Here is a 23,165-nt window from a genome sequence, read left to right as displayed (position 1 = left end):
TCTGTAGCGCCTTACAGTCAGATGCCGAGCCATTGCCATATCAGGCGGTGATGCAACCGGTCAGGATGCTCTCGATGGTGCAGCTGTAGAACCTTTTGAGGATCTGAGGACCCACGCCAAATATTTTCAGTCTCCTGAGGGGGAAAATATTTCTCGTGCCCTCTTCACGACTGTCGGTGTGTTTGGACCATGATAGTTCGTTGGTGATGTGGACACCATAGAACTTGAAACTCTCGAACCCGCTCCACTTCAGCCCCTTCGATGTTAATGGGGCCCTGTTCCGCCTGCCTTTTCCTGTAGTCCACGATCAGCTCCTTTGTCTTGCTCACATTGAGGGAGAGGTTGTTGTCCTGGCACCACACTGCCAGTTACCTGACCTCCTCCCTATAGACCGTCTCATTGTTGTCGGTGATCAGGCCTACCACTGTTCTGTCGTCAGCAAACTTAATGATGATGTTGGAGTTGTGATTGGCCCCGCAGTCGTGGGTGAACAGGGATTACAGGAGGGGACTTAGTACACACAGCGTGGCAGACGTGTTGTTTCCTACCCTCACCACCTGGGGGGCGGCCCGTTAGGAAGTCCAGGATCCAGTTGCAGAGGGAGGTGTTTAGTCCCAGAGTCCTAAGCTTAGTGATGAGCTTCGTGGGCACTGGTGTTGAACACTGAGCTGTAGTCAATGAACAGCATTATCACATACGTGTTCCTTTTGTCCAGGTGAGAAAGGGCAGTGTGGAGTGTGATTGAGATTGCGTCATCTGTCCATGTTGGGGCGGTATTCGAATTGGAGTGGGTCTAGGGTGTCCGGAACAGTTGAGTACACGTCCTGGTAATCCGTCTGGCCCAGCGGCTTTGTGAATGTTAACCTGTTTTTAAAGGTTTTGATCAAATCAAATGTATTTATATAGCCCTTTTTACATCAGCTGATATATCAAAGTGCTGTACAGAAACCCAGCCTAAAACAGCAAGCAATGCAGGTGTAGAAGCACGGTGGCTAGGAAAAACTCCCTAGAAAGGCCACAACCTAGGAAGAAACCTAGAGAGGAACCTGGCTATGAGGGGTGGCCAGTCCTCTTCTGGCTGTGCCGGGTGGAGATTATAACAGAATATGGCCAAGATGTTCAAATGTTCAAAAATGACCAGCAGGGTCAAATAATAATAATCACAGTAGTTGTTGAGGGTGCAGCAAGTCAGCACCTCAGGAGTAAATGTCAGTTGGCTTTTCTTAGTATATCATTGAGAGTATCTCTACCTCTCCTGCTGTCTCTAGAGAGTTGAAACAGCAGGTCTGGGACAGGTAGCACGTCCGGTGAACATGTCAGGGTTCCATAGCCGCAGGCAGAACAGTTGAAACTGGAGCAACAGCACGGCCAGGTGGACTGGGGACAGCAAGGAGTCCTCATGCCAGGTAGTCCTGAGGCATGGTCCTAGGGCTCAGGTCCTCCGAGAGAAGAAGAAAGAAAGAGAGAATTATAGAGAGCACACTTAAATTCACACAGGACACCTGATAAGACCGGAGAAATACTACAGATATAACAAACTGACCCTAGCCACCGACACATAAACTACTGCAGCATAAATACTGGAGGCTGAGACAGGAGGGGTCAGACACTGAGGCCCCATCCGATGATACCACCGGACAGGGCCAAACAGGCAGGATATAACCCCACCCACTTCGCCAAAGCACAGCCCCCACACCACAATAGGGTTATCTTCACATCGGCTACTGAGCGCGTTACCACACATTCATCTGGAACAGCTGGTGCTCTCGTACATGCCTATTTACAGTTATTTAAGTGACTATGTGTAGATAATAACAGAGAGTAGCATCAGTGGAGAAGAGGGGGGGGGGGGGGGATGCAAATTGTCTGGGTAGCCATGTCTCGTCATTTGGGTGTCCTAGACTTATTCTGCATCCCAAATGGTACTCTCCCTGTATACCTGCACTACTTTTGAGTCCTGGTCCAATGTAGACCCCTTTATAGGACATACAGTTGAAGTCGGAAGTTTACATACACTTAGGCTGGAGTCATTAAAACTTTTTTTCAACCACTCCACAAATTTCTTGTTAACAAACTATAGTTTTGGCAAGTCTGTTAGGACATCTACTTTGTGCATGACACAAGTCATTTTTCCAACAATTGTTTACAGACAGATTATTTCACTTATAATTCACTGTATCACAATTACAGTGGGTCAGAAGTTTACATACACTAAGTTGACTGTGCCTTTAAACAGCTTGGAAAATTCCAGAAAATGATGTAATGGCGTTAGAAGCTTCTGATAGGCTAATTAACATCATTTGAGTCTATTGGAGGTGTACCTGTGGATGTATTTCAAGGCCTACCTTCAAACCCAGTGGCTCTTTACTTGACATCATGGGAAAATCAAAAGAAATCAGCCCAAAAATGTAGACCTCCACAAGTCTGGTTCATCCCTGGGAGCAATTTCCAAACGCCTGCGGGAACCACGTTCATCTGTACAAACAATAGTACGCAAGTATAAACACCATGGGACCACGCAACCGTCATACCGCTCAGGGAGGAGACGTGTTCTGTATCCTAGAGATGAACGTACTTTGGTGCGAGAAGTGCAAATCAATCCCAGAACAACAGCAAAGAACCTTGTGAAGATGTTGGAGGAAACAGGTACAAAAGTATGATGGCTTAAGGACAGCAACGTCAAGGTATTGGAGTGGCCATCACAAAGCCCTGACCTCAATCCTATAGAAAATGTGTGGGCAGAACTGAGAATGCGTGTGTGAGCAAGGAGGCCTACAAACCTGACTCGGATACACCAGCTCTGTCAGGAGGAATGGGCCAAAATTCACCCAACTTATTTTTGGAAGCTTGTGGAAGGCTACCCAAATCATTTGACCCAAGTTAAACAATTTAAAGGCAATGCTACCAAATACTAATTGAGTGTATGTAAACTTATGACCCACTGGGAATGTGATGAAAGAAATAAAAGCTGAAATAAATAATTCTCTCTTACTATCATTCTGACATTAAACATTCTGAAAATAAAGTAGTGATCCTAACTGACCTAAAACAGGGAATTTTTACTTGGATTATATGTCAGGAATTGTGAAAAACTGAGTTGAAATGTATTTGGCTAAGATGTATGTAAAAGTCCTACTCCAATTGTAGGTTGTCATTTGGGACTGGGGTGAAACAGATAGGGTTTTGTGTCTAATCATCCCCCCCCCACCCCTCAGGATTGTGGCTGCTGTTTGTTGTTTATGAAAATTAGCACAAAGTTCCACCTCGTGTGACACAGAGGGAGAGAGAGAGAGAGAACTGTTCCACCCTAGACCCAAATGAGAGAATATCCCCCACACACGGACAATGTGTTCACACTCAACTAGGAACCAAAGGACCTTCTGAGGAAGTAGTTCTTCCCTAAAGTCTTCCTACTGTTAATGGCCGTAATAGTCTAAACCACTCTGTATCCGTAAAAGCCCAGTTGTGTCTTCCCAGAAACCTTTGTTAAAAACAGTGTTTTGTATTTATAGGAGCCTCACATCTCTGTATGGACATTAAAGTGGAGGATTTCTCCCTGTGTGATTTTAACCATGTTTATGTACCTGTCCTTATTTCTTCAGTCTTACCAAATGTACTGTTGTTTTTTTTTGTTTTTGTGCCCTAGGGGAATGGAATCAAGACCTACAAATATAACGCCTTGACGTTCATCCCACTGAATTTGTTCGAGCAGTTCAAACGAGCTGCTAACCTTTACTTCCTGGCACTGCTCATCTTACAGGTAAGTCTGCTGAAGACAGCTTGTGTTCCATCCAACTTTCAATACTAACGGATTCTAAGAATCTTCAAGTGCTAGACGGTGAGGTTCCACTTGTAGCAGTGTTCTGTCAGACATCCCCGTTTCTGCTACAGTACGGAAGGAATCAAATCAATACTATTGTCAGTGGTTTCGTAAAGAACAGGTGTTGACTAACGGGTGAAATGCTTACTTACCGGGTCCTTTTTCAACAATGCAGAGTTAAAGATAAGATTTTAAATAATAAATCAATAGAAATAGTGACACGAGGAATAAATACACAGTGAATAACAATAACATGGCTTTACACAGGAAGTACCAGGTAATAACATGGCTATATACAGGAAGTACTAGGTAATAACATGGTTATATACAGGGAGTACCAGGTAATAACATGGCTATATACAGGAAGTACTAGGTAATAACATGGCTATATACAGGAAGTACCAGGTAATAACATGGCTATATACAGGGAGTACCAGGTAATAACATGGCTATATACAGGAAGTACCAGGTAATAACATGGCTTTACACAGGAAGTACCAGGTAATAACATGGCTTTACACAGGAAGTACCAGGTAATAACATGTCTATATACAGGAAGTACCAGGTAATAACATGGCTATATACAGGGAGTACCAGGTAATAACATGTCTATATACAGGGAGTACCAGGTAATAACATGGCTATATACAGGGAGTACCAGGTAATAACATGGCTATATACAGGAAGTACCAGGTAATAACATGGATATATACAGGGAGTACCAGGTAATAACATGGATATATACAGGGAGTACCAGGTAATAACATGGCTATATACAGGGAGTACCAGGTAATAACATGGCTATATACAGGAAGTACCAGGTAATAACATGGCTATATACAGGAAGTACCAGGTAATAACATGGCTATATACAGGGAGTACCAGGTAATAACATGGTTATATACAGGGAGTACCAGGTAATAACATGGCTATATACAGGGAGTACCAGGTAATAACATGTCTATATACAGGGAGTACCAGGTAATAACATGGATATATACAGGGAGTACCAGTACTGAGTCGTTGCAGGGGTACCAGGTAATTGAGGTAGATATGTACATGTAGGTAAAGATAAAGTAACTAGGCAACCGGATGGATGCTTCTCCGAAGCACGAACCCGCCAAGCTGTACTGCTTCTTAACATGCTGCTTAACCCGGAAACACTGTACAGCTGGCGACTGAAATCAGCGTGCATGCCATAAGGAGTCGCTAGAGCGCAATTGTACAAGGACAATCCCGGCCGGCCAAACCCTCCCCTGACCCGGACGACGCTGGGCCAATTCTGCGCCGCCTCATGCGTCTCCCGGTCGCGGCTGGCGGCGACGCAGCCCGGGTTCGACCCGTGTCTGTAGTGACGACTCTACCACTGCGATGCAGTGCCTTAGACCACTGCGCCACTCGGGAGGCCCCCAATTGTCAAACTTGAGTAAAAGCAAAGATACCTTTAATAGAAAATGACTCAAGTGAGCCAGTAAAATACTACTTGAGTAAAAGTCTAAAAGCATTTGGTTTTAAGTATACTTAAGTATCAAATGTAAATGTAATTGCTAAAATATACTTAAGTATAAAAAGTAATCATATCACATTCCTGATTAAACAAACCAGACGACACCATTTAATTGTTTTATTTAGAGACAGACAGGGGTACCCTCCAACACAATACATAATTTACAAACAACACATGTGTATTTAGTGAGTTGCCCAGATAAGAGGCAGTAGGGATGTTCTCTGTTTAGTGAGTCCTCCAGATCAGAGGCAATAGGGATGACCAGGGATGTTCTCTGTTTAGTGAGTCCTCCAGATCAGAGGCAGTAGGGATGACCAGAGATGTTCTCTGTTTAGTGAGTCCTCCAGATCAGAGGCTGCAGGGATGACCAGGGATGTTCTCTGTTTAGTGAGCCACCGACCCAGGCGATTGGATGTGCTGACAGCCCGGTACATCACTGGGGAAGAGAAGCTTACCCCTATCCATATCTACTTCTATCGCTCCACTATCCCTGCACTTTGTAAATATGGTACCGGTACCGACCCTGTAATATTATTTCTCGTGTTCAACGTACATGACCGTGGCCTGAGCGGTGATGAAGTGTTATTTTTAAGCAATACGGCTCGAAGGGGGTGTGGTATATGGCCAATATACCACGGCTAAGGGCTGTTCTTAGGCACGACACAACTCAACCCCCTGAGGTGTCTTATTGCTATTATAAACTGGTTACCAACGTAATTGGAGCAGTACAAATACATGTTTTTGTCATACCCATGGTGTACAGTCTGATATACCACGGCTGTCAGCAAATCAGCATTCAGGGCTCGAACCACCCAGTTTATAATACAGGACCCTGGTCTGAGTAGTAATGTCGTGTTATACAGGACCCTGGTCTGAGTAGTAATGTAGTGGTGTTATACAGGACCCTGGTCTGAGTAGTAATGTAGTAGTGTTATACAGGACCCTGGCCTGAGTAGTAATGTAGTGTTGGTCTACAGGACCCTGGTCTGAGTAGTAATGTAGTAGTGTTATACAGGACCCTGGCCTGAGTAGTAATGTAGTGTTGGTCTACAGGACCCTGGTCTGAGTAGTAATGTAGTGTTGTTATACAGGACCCTGGCCTGAGTAGTAATGTAGTGTTATACAGGACCCTGGTCTGAGTAGTAATGTAGTGGTGTTATACAGGACCCTGGCCTGAGTAGTAATGTAGTGTTATACAGGACCCTGGCCTGAGTAGTAATGTAGTGTTATACAGGACCCTGGCCTGAGTAGTAATGTAGTGTTGGTCTACAGGACCCTGGTCTGAGTAGTAATGTAGTGTTGGTCTACAGGACCCTGGCCTGAGTAGTAATGTAGTGTTATACAGGACCCTGGTCTGAGTAGTAATGTAGTGGTGTTATACAGGACCCTGGTCTGAGTAGTAATGTAGTGTTGGTCTACAGGACCCTGGCCTGAGTAGTAATGTAGTGTTATACAGGACCCTGGTCTGAGTAGTAATGTAGTGTTGTTATACAGGACCCTGGCCTGAGTAGTAATGTAGTGTTATACAGGACCCTGGCCTGAGTAGTAATGTAGTGTTGGTCTACAGGACCCTGGTCTGAGTAGTAATGTAGTGTTGGTCTACAGGACCCTGGCCTGAGTAGTAATGTAGTGTTATACAGGACCCTGGTCTGAGTAGTAATGTAGTGGTGTTATACAGGACCCTGGCCTGAGCAGGGATGAAGCACTGTTGGTCAACAGAAACCGCAGATCAATAAAATATGAAGCATTATAATCAGATTATTCCTGCAGTCAACACACTGCCTTTAAATGTTCTAACGTGTCGGATAAAGGAATAGATTGTGATATTAATGCACATGTATTTATTCGCCAGATTATTCCTGAGATCACCACGTTGCCTTGGTACACCACCTTAGTGCCTTTAGTTCTGGTGCTGGGAATCACAGCCATCAAAGACCTGGTGGACGATCTGGTGAGTGACTCCGACCTCCTCCTCGCAGGCTGCATCTCAATTCTCCACCCTTGTTAACACTCCCCATCATGGATTTAAAAAAACACAAGATTGATGTAAAAGCATTGGCGAGAAGTTCTCTGCAAGTATACAAAAAGGGGGAGGAACTTCATCCAACCATGTCGTTCCTACAGACTCTGTTAACTTCATCCAACCATGTTGTTCCTACAGACTCTGTTAACTTCATCCAACCATGTCGTTCCTACAGACTCTGTTAAAACTTCATCCAACCATGTTGTTCCTACAGACTCTGTTAACTTCATCCAACCATGTCGTTCCTACAGACTCTGTTAACTTCATCCAACCATGTCGTTCCTACAGACTCTGTTAACTTCATCCAACCATGTTGTTCCTACAGACTCTGTTAACTTCATCCAACCATGTCGTTCCTACAGACTCTGTTAAAACTTCATCCAACCATGTTGTTCCTACAGACTCTGTTAACTTCATCCAACCATGTCGTTCCTACAGACTCTGTTAACTTCATCCAACCATGTCGTTCCTACAGACTCTGTTAACTTCATCCAACCATGTCGTTCCTACAGACTCTGTTAACTTCATCCAACCATGTCGTTCCTACAGACTCTGTTAACTTCATCCAACCATGTCGTTCCTACAGACTCTGTTAACTTCATCCAACCATGTTGTTCCTACAGACTCTGTTAACTTCATCCAACCATGTCGTTCCTACAGACTCTGTTAAAACTTCATCCAACCATGTTGTTCCTACAGACTCTGTTAACTTCATCCAACCATGTCGTTCCTACAGACTCTGTTAACTTCATCCAACCATGTCGTTCCTACAGACTCTGTTAACTTCATCCAACCATGTCGTTCCTACAGACTCTGTTAACTTCATCCAACCATGTCGTTCCTACAGACTCTGTTAACTTCATCCAACCATGTTGTTCCTACAGACTCTGTTAACTTCATCCAACCATGTCGTTCCTACAGACTCTGTTAAAACTTCATCCAACCATGTTGTTCCTACAGACTCTGTTAACTTCATCCAACCATGTCGTTCCTACAGACTCTGTTAACTTCATCCAACCATGTCGTTCCTACAGACTCTGTTAACTTCATCCAACCATGTCGTTCCTACAGACTCTGTTAACTTCATCCAACCATGTCGTTCCTACAGACTCTGTTAACTTCATCCAACCATGTTGTTCCTACAGACTCTGTTAACTTCATCCAACCATGTCGTTCCTACAGACTGTTAAAACTTCATCCAACCATGTTGTTCCTACAGACTCTGTTAACTTCATCCAACCATGTTGTTCCTACAGACTCTGTTAACTTCATCCAACCATGTCGTTTCTACAGACTCTGTTAACTTCATCCAACCATGTCGTTCCTACAGACTCTGTTAACTTCATCCAACCATGTCGTTCCTACAGACTCTGTTCATCCAACCATGTTGTTCCTACAGACTCTGTTAACTTCATCCAACCATGTCGTTTCTACAGACTCTGTTAACTTCATCCAACCATGTCGTTCCTACAGACTCTGTTAACTTCATCCAACCATGTCATTCCTACAGACTCTGTTCATCCAACCATGTCGTTCCTACAGATGAAAGACGCACCAAGAAAGAGGCCTCCTTTCCATTGATGACATATGCAGCGCACTCCATTTAATGAAGAGAACATTGTGGTCCATTTTTAATCTTAGTGCTGAACCCCTGCCTGGTGTTTTCCCTTTCTAACAGGCCCGCCACAGGATGGACAACGAGATCAATAATAGGAAGTGTGAAGTTCTCCTGGACGGCAGGTAATGACTAGGAACCACAGAGAATCACTCCTTCGATATAACTAGTTTTAATCAATGGGGGCAGCTCCATTGAAGGTTTACACCATTTTAAAGTAGTCAACTGGGCGGGACTTGAAGTGTTTTTAAAGGAAGGATCACAAAGTTCCATCCAGGTCATTAGGAGGGATCAGCCAATGAATTGTGAGCAAACATTCCATAACTACGGATGGCAGTAAATCGCCATCCTTGGATTTACACCTGTTCAAACAACACACTCAGGTGGCAGTACTGGTTCAGTATGTTTACCAACTCATTCAAGTTGTAGTAGAAGAAGGAAAATGGACTACTTCAAAATGGAGATGTCCATCTGCCCGTTCTTTCACAGACTCCATAATGGGACCGATTTTAAATCAAATCAGTGAAATGTTTACTTACAGGCTCTAACCAATAGTGCAAAAAGGGTATTAGGTGAACAATAGGTAGGTAAAGAAATAAAACAACAGTAAAAAGACAGGCTATATACAGTAGAGAGGCTATATACAGTAGAGGGGCTATATACAGTAGAGAGGCTATATACAGTAGAGGGTCTATATACAGTAGAGGGGTTATATACAGTAGTGAGGCTATATACAGTAGAGAGGCTATATACAGTAGTGAGGCTATATACAGTAGAGAGGCTATATACAGTAGAGAGGCTATATACAGTAGTGAGGCTATATACAGTAGAGAGGCTATATACAGTAGTTAGGCTATATACAGTAGCCAGGCTATAGACAGTAGAGAGGCTATATACAGTAGAGGCTAAATACAGTAGAGAGGCTATATACAGTAGAGAGGCTATATACAGTAGAGGCTATATACAGTAGAGGCTATATACAGTAGAGAGGCTATATACAGTAGAGAGGCTATATACAGTAGAGAGGCTATATACAGGAGAGGCTATATACAGTAGAGGCTCTATACAGTAGAGAGGCTCTATACAGTAGAGAGGCTCTATACAGTAGAGAGGCTATATACAGTAGAGAGGCTATATACAGTAGTGAGGCTATATACAGTAGAGAGGCTATATACTGTAGAGAGGCTATATACAGTAGAGAGGCTCTAACAGTAGTGAGGCTCTAACAGTAGTAAGACTATATACAGTAGTGAGGCTATAACAGTAGTAAGACTATATACAGTAGTGAGGCTATAACAGTAGTAAGACTATATACAGTAGTGAGGCTATAACAGTAGTAAGACTATATACAGTAGAGAGGCTCTAACAGTTGCGAGGATACATACAGACACTGGTTAGTCAGGCTGATTGAGGTAGTATGTACATGTAGATATGGTTAAAGTGACTATGCATATATGATGAATAGAGAGTAGCAGCAGCGTAAAAAGAGGGGTTTGTGGATGGTGGGTGGGCACAATGCAAATAGTCCATGTAGCTATTTGATTACTTGTTCAGGAGTCTTATGGCTTGGGGGTAAAAACTGTTGAGAAGCCTTTTTGTCCTAGACTTGGCACTCCGGTACCGCTTGCCGTGCAGTAGTAGAGAGAACAGTTGTATATCTAGGTGTATGGTATGAATGTATATTACACAATACTGTTATATTTCCTATCTGTGGGTGTGGAGCTCCTTGGTGCAGCAGCATACCGTTTTATAATATCTTGAATAGTTTTTGTTGTATTTGTCTGTGTTATGCATCAAGACAAATGTCATGTTTTGAACATGACCTACAAAGAATCTGAATAGCTGAATGAAACAAACTTTTTTTTTCCAAACCAGGTTTCAAGTGTCGAAGTGGATGAATATCCATGTCGGTGATGTGGTTCGTTTGAAGAAAAATGATCACATCCCGGTAATGTCATATATTTGTTCTTTGACTAAAAACCCAACTAGTCATTATATAATTCAGTTACAATATTTTGATTTGGTTATTTTATTTTTTTCCCCATTTTTTTTTCTTCATTTAGGCCGACATTCTGTTGTTGTCCAGTTCAAACCCCAACAGTCTTTGTTATGTTGAAACCGCCGAGCTCGATGGGTAAGATGTTCTCCAATGTTCAATTATGGGCTCGTCCCAAATGGCTCCCTATTCCCTATATAGCGCACTACTTTAGACCAGAGCCCTATAGAACCCTATTCCCTATATAGTGCACTACTTTAGACCAGAGCCCTATAGAACACTATCCCCTATATAGTGCACTACTTTAGACCAGAGCCTTATAGAACCCTATTCCCTATATAGTGCACTACTTTAGACCAGAGCCCTATAGAACCTTATTCCCTATATAGTGCACTACTTTAGACCAGAGCCCTATAGAACCCTATTCCCTATATAGTGCACTACTTTAGACCAGAGCCCTATGGAACCCTATTCCCTATATAGTGCACTACTTTAGACCAGAGCCCTATAGAACCCTATTCCCTATATAGTGCACTACTTTAGACCAGAGCCCTATGGAACCCTATTCCCTATATAGTGCACTACTTTAGACCAGAGCCCTATAGAACCCTATTCCCTATATAGTGCACTACTTTAGACCAGAGCCCTATAGAACCCTATTCCCGATATAGTGCACTACATTAGACCAGAGCCCTATGGGCCGTGGTCAAACTTAGTGCACTATCCTGTATAGAGAATAGGGTGCCATTTGGGATGCGGACCATGTGTCTTAAACCTTTTTTTATGTGTGATTTAATTTAAAAGAAAGTCCCCTTTGATAACATGATAAAATGACATTGACAGAACGTGCTTTTGTGTAAACGTAAAACATTTTAGAGGCGAAGTGAGACCAAAAGGGTTTGCTGAGAATTGTTATAATCACATAGTCTCCTTCAACCTGGAGATTCGATTGAAAACTCATTAGTCAAACAATACTATCAGAAGCCCAGCATGGTTCAGTTAATTCAATCAAATGTTCAGGTTATTGTTCTTGTGTAAAATGTACAGAGGTTTCCTTTTAAAAAAAAAAAAAAAATATATATATATATACTGAATTTGTCCCGAAATGAGTCTACTGAAATGTCAATGTACATTTGTTTGTTTTGCAGGGAAACCAACCTGAAGTTTAAAATGGGTCTGAAAGTGACAGACGAGAGACTGCAGGAGGAGGACCAGCTGGCACAGTTTGACGGTAACATACTGCTGTGCTGTCCGTCTTAACTAACCGAGGGACGTTACATACTGTATATTTATTTCTATATGTGTGGTGGGTTTAAGAGGAATGCACTAACTGTACATCGCTATGGAGAAGAGCATCTGCAAAGGATCAAAATGTTGTATAAAATGTGTGTATTTTGGAGAGGGAGTGGGGGAGAGAATCCTCATACAGCCGTGATAGTGTGTCACTGTTCCCTCGTTTCCTCATACAGCCGTGATAGTGTGTCACTGTTTCCTCATACAGCCGTGATAGTGTGTCACTGTTTCCTCATACAGCCGTGATAGTGTGTCACTGTTTCCTCATACAGCCGTGATAGTGTGTCACTGTTTCCTCATACAGCCGTGATAGTGTGTCACTGTTTCCTCATACAGCCGTGATAGTGTGTCACTGTTCCCTTGTTTCCTCATACAGCCGTGATAGTGTGTCACTGTTCCCTCGTTTCCTCATACAGCCGTGATAGTGTGTGGTCACTGTTCCCTCGTTTCCTCATACAGCCGTGATAGTGTGTCACTGTTCCCTCGTTTTCTCATACAGCCGTGATAGTGTGTCACTGTTCCCTTGTTTCCTCATACAGCCGTGATAGTGTGTCACTGTTTCCTCATACAGCCGTGATAGTGTGTCACTGTTTCCTCATACAGCCGTGATAGTGTGTCACTGTTTCCTCATACAGCCGTGATAGTGTGTCACTGTTTCCACATACAGCCGTGATAGTGTGTCACTGTTCCCTCGTTTTCTCATACAGCCGTGATAGTGTGTCACTGTTCCCTTGTTTCCTCATACAGCCATGATAGTGTGTCACTGTTTCCTCATACAGCCGTGATAGTGTGTCACTGTTCCCTTGTTTCCTCATACAGCCGTGATAGTGTGTCACTGTTTCCTCATACAGCCGTGATAGTGTGTCACTGTTTCCTCATACAGCCGTGATAGTGTGTCACTGTTTCCTCATACAGCCGTGATAGTGTGTCACTGTTTCCTCATACAGCCGTGATAGTGTGTCACTGAACATCAGAGGCAGAGGAGACCGTTCACACGGTCCCAGAACCCACGGGACTGAGTGTCTTTAATTTATCAAGCAAGATATTGAGCCCTGCCCATGTCTCTTTGCTTAATAAAGGGTTATCTTTTGTGCCTACAACTCAGTGCAACGATTTTGATGTTAAAGTAGACATGTTTAAGTTTTTTAGAAACATCCGTTTAAGGGAATACTTTAGCTCCCCTAATTCTGACACTTCTATTGAACCAGTAGGTTGCTCTCCTGCACATACTCCGACTCCTTTTAGAAGCAAGAGTTATTTTATACCTCCAGCCAATCGCAATCACTCTATCGAGACATATTGTAGACTTGTGAACTGTCACTGTTTCCTCATACAGCCGTGATAGTGTGTCACTGTTTCCTCATACAGCCGTGATAGTGTGTCACTGTTTCCTCATACAGCCGTGATAGTGTGTCACTGTTCCCTCGTTTCCTCATACAGCCGTGATAGTGTGTCACTGTTCCCTCGTTTCCTCATACAGCCATGATAGTGTGTCACTGTTTCCTCATACAGCCGTGATAGTGTGTCACTGTTCCCTCGTTTTCTCATACAGCCATGATAGTGTGTCACTGTTCCCTCGTTTCCTCATACAGCAATGATAGTGTGTCACTGTTCCCTCGTTTTCTCATACAGCCATGATAGTGTGTCACTGTTCCCTTGTTTCCTCATACAGCCGTGATAGTGTGTCACTGTTCCCTCGTTTTCTCATACAGCCATGATAGTGTGTCACTGTTCCCTCGTTTCCTCATACAGCCATGATAGTGTGTCACTGTTTCCTCATACAGCCGTGATAGTGTGTCACTGTTCCCTCGTTTCCTCATACAGCCGCGATAGTGTGTCACTGTTCCCTCGTTTCCTCATACAGCCGTGATAGTGTGTGGTCACTGTTCCCTCGTTTCCTCATACAGCCATGATAGTGTGTCACTGTTCCCTTGTTTCCTCATACAGCCGTGATAGTGTGTCACTGTTTCCTCATACAGCCGCGATAGTGTGTCACTGTTCCCTTGTTTCCTCATACAGCCGTGATAGTGTGTCACTGTTCCCTTGTTTCCTCATACAGCCGTGATAGTGTGTCACTGTTCCCTCGTTTCCTCATACAGCCGTGATAGTGTGTCACTGTTCCCTCGTTTTCTCATACAGCCGTGATAGTGTGTGGTCACTGTTCCCTTGTTTCCTCATACAGCCATGATAGTGTGTCACTGTTTCCTCATACAGCCGTGATAGTGTGTCACTGTTCCCTTGTTTCCTCATACAGCCGTGATAGTGTGTCACTGTTCCCTTGTTTCCTCATACAGCCGTGATAGTGTGTCACTGTTTCCTCATACAGCCGTGATAGTGTGTCACTGAACATCAGAGGCAGAGGAGACTGTTCACACGGTCCCAGAACCCACGGGACTGAGTGTCTTTAATTTATCAAGCAAGATATTGAGCCCTGCCCATGTCTCTTTGCTTAATAAAGGGTTATCTTTTGTGCCTACAACTCAGTGCAACGATTTTGATGTTAAAGTAGACATGTTTAAGTTTTTTAGAAACATCCGTTTAAGGGAATACTTTAGCTCCCCTAATTCTGACACTTCTATTGAACCAGTAGGTTGCTCTCCTGCACATACTCCGACTCCTTTTAGAAGCAAGAGTTATTTTATACCTCCAGCCAATCGCAATCACTCTATCGAGACATATTGTAGACTTGTGAACTGTCACTGTTTCCTCATACAGCCGTGATAGTGTGTCACTGTTTCCTCATACAGCCGTGATAGTGTGTCACTGTTTCCTCATACAGCCGTGATAGTGTGTCACTGTTTCCTCATACAGCCGTGATAGTGTGTCACTGTTCCCTCGTTTCCTCATACAGCCGTGATAGTGTGTCACTGTTCCCTCGTTTCCTCATACAGCCATGATAGTGTGTCACTGTTTCCTCATACAGCCGTGATAGTGTGTCACTGTTCCCTCGTTTTCTCATACATCCATGATAGTGTGTCACTGTTCCCTCGTTTCCTCATACAGCAATGATAGTGTGTCACTGTTCCCTCGTTTTCTCATACAGCCATGATAGTGTGTCACTGTTCCCTTGTTTCCTCATACAGCCGTGATAGTGTGTCACTGTTCCCTCGTTTTCTCATACAGCCATGATAGTGTGTCACTGTTCCCTCGTTTCCTCATACAGCCGTGATAGTGTGTGGTCACTGTTCCCTCGTTTCCTCATACAGCCATGATAGTGTGTCACTGTTCCCTCGTTTCCTCATACAGCCGTGATAGTGTGTCACTGTTTCCTCATACAGCCGTGATAGTGTGTCACTGTTTCCTCATACAGCCGTGATAGTGTGTCACTGTTCCCTCGTTTCCTCATACAGCCGTGATAGTGTGTCACTGTTTCCTCATACAGCCGTGATAGTGTGTCACTGTTTCCTCATACAGCCGTGATAGTGTGTCACTGTTCCCTTGTTTCCTCATACAGCCGTGATAGTGTGTCACTGTTCCCTCGTTTCCTCATACAGCCGTGATAGTGTGTGGTCACTGTTCCCTCGTTTCCTCATACAGCCGTGATAGTGTGTCACTGTTTCCTCATACAGCCGTGATAGTGTGTCACTGTTTCCTCATACAGCCGTGATAGTGTGTCACTGTTCCCTCGTTTCCTCATACAGCCGTGATAGTGTGTCACTGTTTCCTCATACAGCCGTGATAGTGTGTCACTGTTTCCTCATACAGCCGTGATAGTGTGTCACTGTTCCCTTGTTTCCTCATACAGCCGTGATAGTGTGTCACTGTTCCCTCGTTTCCTCATACAGCCGTGATAGTGTGTGGTCACTGTTCCCTCGTTTCCTCATACAGCCGTGATAGTGTGTCACTGTTCCCTCGTTTTCTCATACAGCCGTGATAGTGTGTCACTGTTCCCTTGTTTCCTCATACAGCCGTGATAGTGTGTCACTGTTTCCTCATACAGCCGTGATAGTGTGTCACTGTTTCCTCATACAGCCGTGATAGTGTGTCAATGTTTCCTCATACAGCCGTGATAGTGTGTCACTGTTTCCTCATACAGCCGTGATAGTGTGTCACTGTTTCCTCATACAGCCGTGATAGTGTGTCACTGTTCCCTCGTTTTCTCATACAGCCGTGATAGTGTGTGGTCACTGTTCCCTTGTTTCCTCATACAGCCTTGATAGTGTGTCACTGTTTCCTCATACAGCCGTGATAGTGTGTCACTGTTCCCTTGTTTCCTCATACAGCCGTGATAGTGTGTCACTGTTCCCTTGTTTCCTCATACAGCCGTGATAGTGTGTCACTGTTTCCTCATACAGCCGTGATAGTGTGTCACTGAACATCAGAGGCAGAGGAGACCGTTCACACGGTCCCAGAACCCACGGGACTGAGTGTCTTTAATTTATCAAGCAAGATATTGAGCCCTGCCCATGTCTCTTTGCTTAATAAAGGGTTATCTTTTGTGCCTACAACTCAGTGCAACGATTTTGATGTTAAAGTAGACATGTTTAAGTTTTTTAGAAACATCCGTTTAAGGGAATACTTTAGCTCCCCTAATTCTGACACTTCTATTGAACCAGTAGGTTGCTCTCCTGCACATACTCCGACTCCTTTTAGAAGCAAGAGTTATTTTATACCTCCAGCCAATCGCAATCACTCTATCGAGACATATTGTAGACTTGTGAACTGTCACTGTTTCCTCATACAGCCGTGATAGTGTGTCACTGTTTCCTCATACAGCCGTGATAGTGTGTCACTGTTTCCTCATACAGCCGTGATAGTGTGTCACTGTTTCCTCATACAGCCGTGATAGTGTGTCACTGTTTCCTCATACAGCCGTGATAGTGTGTCACTGTTCCCTCGTTTCCTCATACAGCCGTGATAGTGTGTCACTGTTTCCTCATACAGCCGTGATAGTGTGTCACTGTTCCCTCGTTTTCTCATACAGCCATGATAGTGTGTCACTGTTCCCTCGTTTCCTCATACAGCAATGATAGTGTGTCACTGTTCCCTCGTTTTCTCATACAGCCATGATAGTGTGTCACTGTTCCCTTGTTTCCTCATACAGCCGTGATAGTGTGTCACTGTTCCCTCGTTTTCTCATACAGCCATGATAGTGTGTCACTGTTCCCTCGTTTCCTCATACAGCCATGATAGTGTGTCACTGTTTCCTCATACAGCCGTGATAGTGTGTCACTGTTCCCTCGTTTCCTCATACAGCCGCGATAGTGTGTCACTGTTCCCTCGTTTCCTCATACAGCCATGATAGTGTGTCACTGTTCCCTTGTTTCCTCATACAGCCGTGATAGTGTGTCACTGTTTCCTCATACAGCCGCGATAGTGTGTCACTGTTCCCTTGTTTCCTCATACAGCCGTGATAGTGTGTCACTGTTCCCTCGTTTCCTCATACAGCCGTGATAGTGTGTCACTGTTCCCTCGTTTCCTCATACAGCCGTGATAGTGTGTCACTGTTCCCTCGTTTTCTCATACAGCCGTGATAGTGTGTGGTCACTGTTCCCTTGTTTCCTCATACAGCTGTGATAGTGTGTCACTGTTCCCTTGTTTCCTCATACAGCCATGATAGTGTGTCACTGTTTCCTCATACAGCCGTGATAGTGTGTCACTGTTCCCTTGTTTCCTCATACAGCCGTGATAGTGTGTCACTGTTCCCTTGTTTCCTCATACAGCCGTGATAGTGTGTCACTGTTTCCTCATACAGCCGTGATAGTGTGTCACTGTTTCCTCATACAGCCGTGATAGTGTGTCACTGTTCCCTTGTTTCCTCATACAGCCGTGATAGTGTGTGAGGAGCCTAACAACCGTCTGGATAAGTTCACGGGGACCATGCGTTGGAGGAAAGACCGATTCCCTCTGGATCTGGACAATATGATGCTGAGAGGATGTAGGATCAGAAACACTGACGAGTGTCACGGACTGGTCATCTTCGCAGGTAAATACCTTGCATAACCTTTCAGAACCAATGGATATACTCACTCATTCACTCCACTCATTCACTCCACTCCACTCATTCACTCCACTCAACTCATTCACTCCACTCAACTCATTCACTCCACTCAACTCATTCACTCCACTCAACTCATTCACTCCACTCAACTCATTCACTCCACTCCACTCATTCACTCCACTCCACTCATTCACTCCACTCCACTCATTCACTCCACTCCACTCATTCACTCCACTCCACTCATTCACTCCACTCCACTCATTCACTCCACTCATTCACTCCACTCCACTCATTCACTCCACTCCACTCATTCACTCCACTCCACTCATTCACTCCACTCCACTCATTCACTCAACTCACTCACGTTGGTTATGAATCATGTAATGAATAGCACATGATTTGACACAGCCACAGACATCCTTTTCAGGTAAATACCTCACACACGTTCATGATCAATATACAGACCTACCAACAACATGGACATGTAGTCATGTAAATATGCTGTCTTGGACTTCATCTCATGCAAACCCTTACTCATCTGTTTGTTTGGTGTTTTAATGTAGGCGCCGACACTAAAATCATGAGGAATGGGGGCAAGACCAGGTTCAAGAGGACTAAAATCGATGAATTGATGAACTACATGGTGTACACTGTAAGTGGTATTTACCTTCGGTCATCCACTACACCTTCGCAAAAATATTTCACCCTTTATGAAATGGAGTCTCTTTTAAAATCCATTTACATCAGAGTGTGACGTATGTTGAACGCTGAACAACAAACCTCGGTTTATTTATTTTTTTACATTTGTGACCAGTGTTTTCTCTCTAAGTTTGGTTGATATACTTTTTTTATTTTGGCTCACGCGACACGGTTATCCTCAGTTGCTGTGACTACTACTATCTGTCCCGGGATCCTGCCAGACCAAGAAGTCAGAATTTGTTTGCTGGAGCTAGCTACCATTCTAGCTGGTAGCTATCAGTAGAAAGCTAGCAGGGTTTTCCATTTTGGCTGGGACTGCAAAGGCGTCCCATGCTAATTGTGGCTGTGTTCCCTGCTAGCTGATGCTTTTCCCCCTGTAATCTGACCTGTTCCTCCTCTTTAATCTGTTCCTCTTCAAGCTCCCGGGGGGGGGGGGGGATCCTCTTCATGCTCCCGGGGGGAGAGAGAATCCTCTTCAAGCTCCCGGGGGGGGGGGGGGGATCCTCTTCATGCTCCCGGGGGGAGAGAGAATCCTCTTCAAGCTCCCGGGGGGGGGGGGGGGGGGGGGGGGGAAATCCTCTTCATGCTCCCAGGGGAGGGAATCCACGCCCGCCTACTTTTTCTTTCTCATCTACTCCAATAGCTGGGCGTCACTCTGGCCTGGTGGAAGTGTCGGCGCGTTGGCTCTCCACAGCCAACTTGGCCGGTGCTTCGGCAGGGATCCCTCCCCGAAGGTTTCTCCCTCTTCCCTGGAGAATCGAGTCCGTATGCTGCTTCTGGATGACTTGGTGTTCTTGAGTCGATCAACCAGGCACTTGCCCTGTAAGTCGAAAGCAGCGGCATCTGGCAATGGGAGGGGGTCTCCTTAGCGATGTGGTCTCCTTAGCGATGGGAATCCCGGACTGGACACAGACTTCAAACAGCTCTATGGTGAGAAACATCTCGGTTCCTGGGGCAAAACTCCTGTGCTGTCCTGGAGTCCTTGTACAGAGCATTAAGACTGCTTTCTACCATTCTACGATGGATGCCTGGGGCTAATGCTGTCGTAGTCCATGTGGGGTCAAATTATATTGTGAGGGCTAGCTCGGAACTGCTGAAAAATAGATTTTAAAGAACTGATTCTAGCTCTGAAAGATTCCAAATAGAGGCTGATTATTTCAGGCCTGGTACTAATGCAGGCTACTGGCATTGCACGTATGGCAAAAATAGTACTGTAGCTCTGTTGGCATAACTTTTATAATTAACGTTGTCACCTTCTGGAAACAAAAGATGGTCTACAGGAATGAGTCTGTCCAAATCATCTTGGCTCCTGGACTCTGTCCACAGATTTCAAGGCTGCGTTGAGACAATGACTTATCAATGACCCAAGCCCTGCTCAGATAATCACTATTATGGTGTCGCTGAGTTTGTCGTAGTGTTGCAGAAAATGTATTGTCCAAGGAGTTTTGGAAGTCATAGTGTATGTTTCTTTTAATGTATTTTCCCTTTATTTAACTAGGCAAGTCACAAAATCTTATTTTCAATGACGGCCAGGAACAGTGGGTTAACTGCCTTGTTCAGGGGCAGAACGAGAGATTTGTACCTTGTCAGCTCGGGGATTTGAACTTGAAACCTTTCCGTTACTAGTCCAACTCTCTAACCACTAGGCTACCCTTATTCTAAAATGGTATGAAGCTATAAGCTTGGCACACCTGTATTTGTGGAGTTTCTCCAATTCTTCTCTGCAGATCCTCTCAAGCTCTGTCAGGTTGGGTGGGGAGCGTCGTTGATGCACAGCTATTTTCAGGTTTCTCCAGAGATGTTCGATCAGGCTCTGGCTGGGCCATCCAAGGACATTGAGACTTGTCCCCGAAGCCACACCTGTGTTGTCTTGGCTGTGTGTTTAGGATCGTTGTCCTGTTGGAAGGTCCTGAGGTCCTGAGCGCTATGGAGCAGGTTTTCATCAAGGATCTCTCTGTACTTTGCTCCGTTCATCTTTCCCTCTTTCCCGAATAGTCTCTCAGTCCCTGCTGGAGCTCAGGTAGTGACCATTGGGTTCTTGGTCACCTCACTGCCCAATGCCCTTCTCTCCAGATTGCTCAGTTTGGCTGGTCAGCCAGCTCTAGGAAGAGTATTTGTGTTTCCAATCTTCTTCCATTTAATAATGATGGAAGCTACTGTGTTCTTGGGGGACCTTCAATGCTGCATACATTTTTTTGGTACCCTTCCCCAGTTCTGTGCCTTGACGCAATCCTGTCTCGGAGCTCTACGGACAATTCCTTCGACCTCATGGCTTGGTTTCCAGGAGTCCACCTTTGGGAACCTATATAGACAGGTGTGTGCCTTTTTTTTCAATTGAATTTACCACAAGTGGACTCCAATCAAGTTGTAGAAACATGTCAAGGATGATCAATGGGAACAGGATGCACCTGAGCTCAATTTTTTTTGGTCTCAAAGCAAAAAAGTCTGAATACCTATGTAAATAAGATATTTTGGATTTTAATTTTATATAAATGTGCAAATATTTTCACTTTGTCATTATGGGGTATTGTGATGTCATTATGGGGTATTGTGATGTCATTATGGGGTATTGTGTGTAGATTGAGGAATTTGTTTTTATTTAATCCATTTTAGAATAAGGCTGTAACTTGGAAAAAGAGAAGGGGTCTGAATACTTCCCGAATTCATTGTATGGCTACCATATTGTGATCAATACATCCGATGGATTTGGATACTGCTTTACAGCAGATTTCTGCAGCATAGTAAAGATGTGATCAATACATGTTGATGATTTAATTCCTGTGCTGTTTGTAAATACCCTGGTAGGTTGACTGATAACCTGAACCAGGTTGCAGACACTGGTTACAGTTTGAAGGTTTTTCTTGAGTGGGCAGCTTGATGAAAACCAGTCAATATTTAAAATCACCCAGAAAATATACCTCTGTTGACATCACATACATTATCAAGCATTTCACACGTTATGTTGCTACTCAGAGGTCTTAGTAAACGTTTTATAATGCAGATACACTGCTGTTTTACAGTAAATAAGTTAAAACTTTCAGCACGCTTATAGGGAAAGGGAATTCAACACGCACTTACACAAATGACTGATGATAGGCTGAGAGAAATTGATAAGATTGGTGGCTGTTTTGTTAGACTTCAGTGCGGCTTTTGACATTTATCATAGTCTGCTGCTGAAAGAACTTATATGTTATGACTTTACAGCGCCTGCTATATTATGAAGAGTTACCTGTCTTAACACAGAGGGTGTTCTCCAACATAATCCAGGTAGAATCAGGAATTCCCCAGGGCAGCTGTCTAATCACCTGCCACTGGCTCTGAGTAAAGCCTGTGTTTCTATGTATGAGGACGACCCAACACTATACACGTCAGATACCACAGCAAGTTAAATCACTGTAACTCTTAACAATGAGCTGCAGTCCGTTTTTAGAGTGCCTGGCAAGAAATCAATTGGTCCTAGATATTTTCTAAAAACCTAATAAGCAGTTTATTTGGAGCAAATCATTCACTAAACCTCAACTAAGTCTTGACATGAATATTGTGGAAATTGAGCTAGTTGAGGAGACTAAACTGCTTGGCGTAACCCTGGATTGTAAACTGTTATGGTCAAAAACCGGTGGTCGGTTTCTGAGGGGAGAACAGCTCATAATAATGTCTGGAACGGCGCAAATGGAATGGCATCAAACCCATGGAAACCATGTGTTTGACATATTTGATACCATTCCATTCATTCCGCTCCAGCCATTACCATGAGCCCATCCTCCTCAAAAGCAACAGTAGCTAAGATGGGGATAGATCTGCCTTTTTTTTTTTATAAAAAAATTGAAACACCCTTTTGGACTCGATTTTATGATCTTGTCTCATCACTGCAACTCCCCAACGGGCTCGGGAGAGACAAAGACGAGTCATGCTGAAACATGACGCGCCAAGCCACACTTCTAAACACCTGCTCGCTTAACCCGGAATCCAGCTGCACCAATGTGTTGGCGGAAACACCGTTCACCTGATGACCGAAGTCAGCCTGCAGGCGCCCGACCCGCCACAAGGAGTCGCTAGAGCACAATAAGCCAAGGAAGCCCCCACGGCCAAACTCACCCGGACGACACTGGGCAAATTGTGCGCCACCATATGGGACTCCTGGTCACGGCCGGTTGTGACACAGCCTGGGATCGAACCCCAGGCTGTAGTGAAGCTGCAACACTGCGATGCAGAGGAGGCGGCTGCTCTGCCTTAACGACAATCTCAACAAGGCAGGTCCTACAGGCTCTAGT

The 23,165-nt window shown here is 44.3% G+C and overlaps 1 protein-coding gene across 1 annotated transcript in view; it reads left to right on the top strand.

The window, feature by feature from the left end:
- Positions 1-23,165, top strand: part of LOC139422673 (phospholipid-transporting ATPase IC-like) — a 55,234-nt gene that overhangs the window by 9,368 nt on the left and 22,701 nt on the right. The window contains exons 3-10 of the mRNA XM_071173869.1: positions 3,647-3,760; positions 7,180-7,278; positions 9,029-9,090; positions 10,841-10,913; positions 11,029-11,099; positions 12,110-12,192; positions 18,022-18,180; positions 18,759-18,847. Coding sequence (XP_071029970.1) covers positions 3,647-3,760; positions 7,180-7,278; positions 9,029-9,090; positions 10,841-10,913; positions 11,029-11,099; positions 12,110-12,192; positions 18,022-18,180; positions 18,759-18,847 — 750 coding nt within the window. The remainder of the gene's footprint in view (positions 1-3,646; positions 3,761-7,179; positions 7,279-9,028; positions 9,091-10,840; positions 10,914-11,028; positions 11,100-12,109; positions 12,193-18,021; positions 18,181-18,758; positions 18,848-23,165) is intronic.

Source organism: Oncorhynchus clarkii, chromosome 12 (assembly GCF_045791955.1).
Source record: "Oncorhynchus clarkii lewisi isolate Uvic-CL-2024 chromosome 12, UVic_Ocla_1.0, whole genome shotgun sequence".
Classification (NCBI taxonomy): Eukaryota; Metazoa; Chordata; class Actinopteri; order Salmoniformes; family Salmonidae; genus Oncorhynchus; species Oncorhynchus clarkii.
The sequence above is the reverse complement of the archived record's forward strand: the minus strand, read 5'-3'. Positions and strand labels throughout refer to the sequence as shown.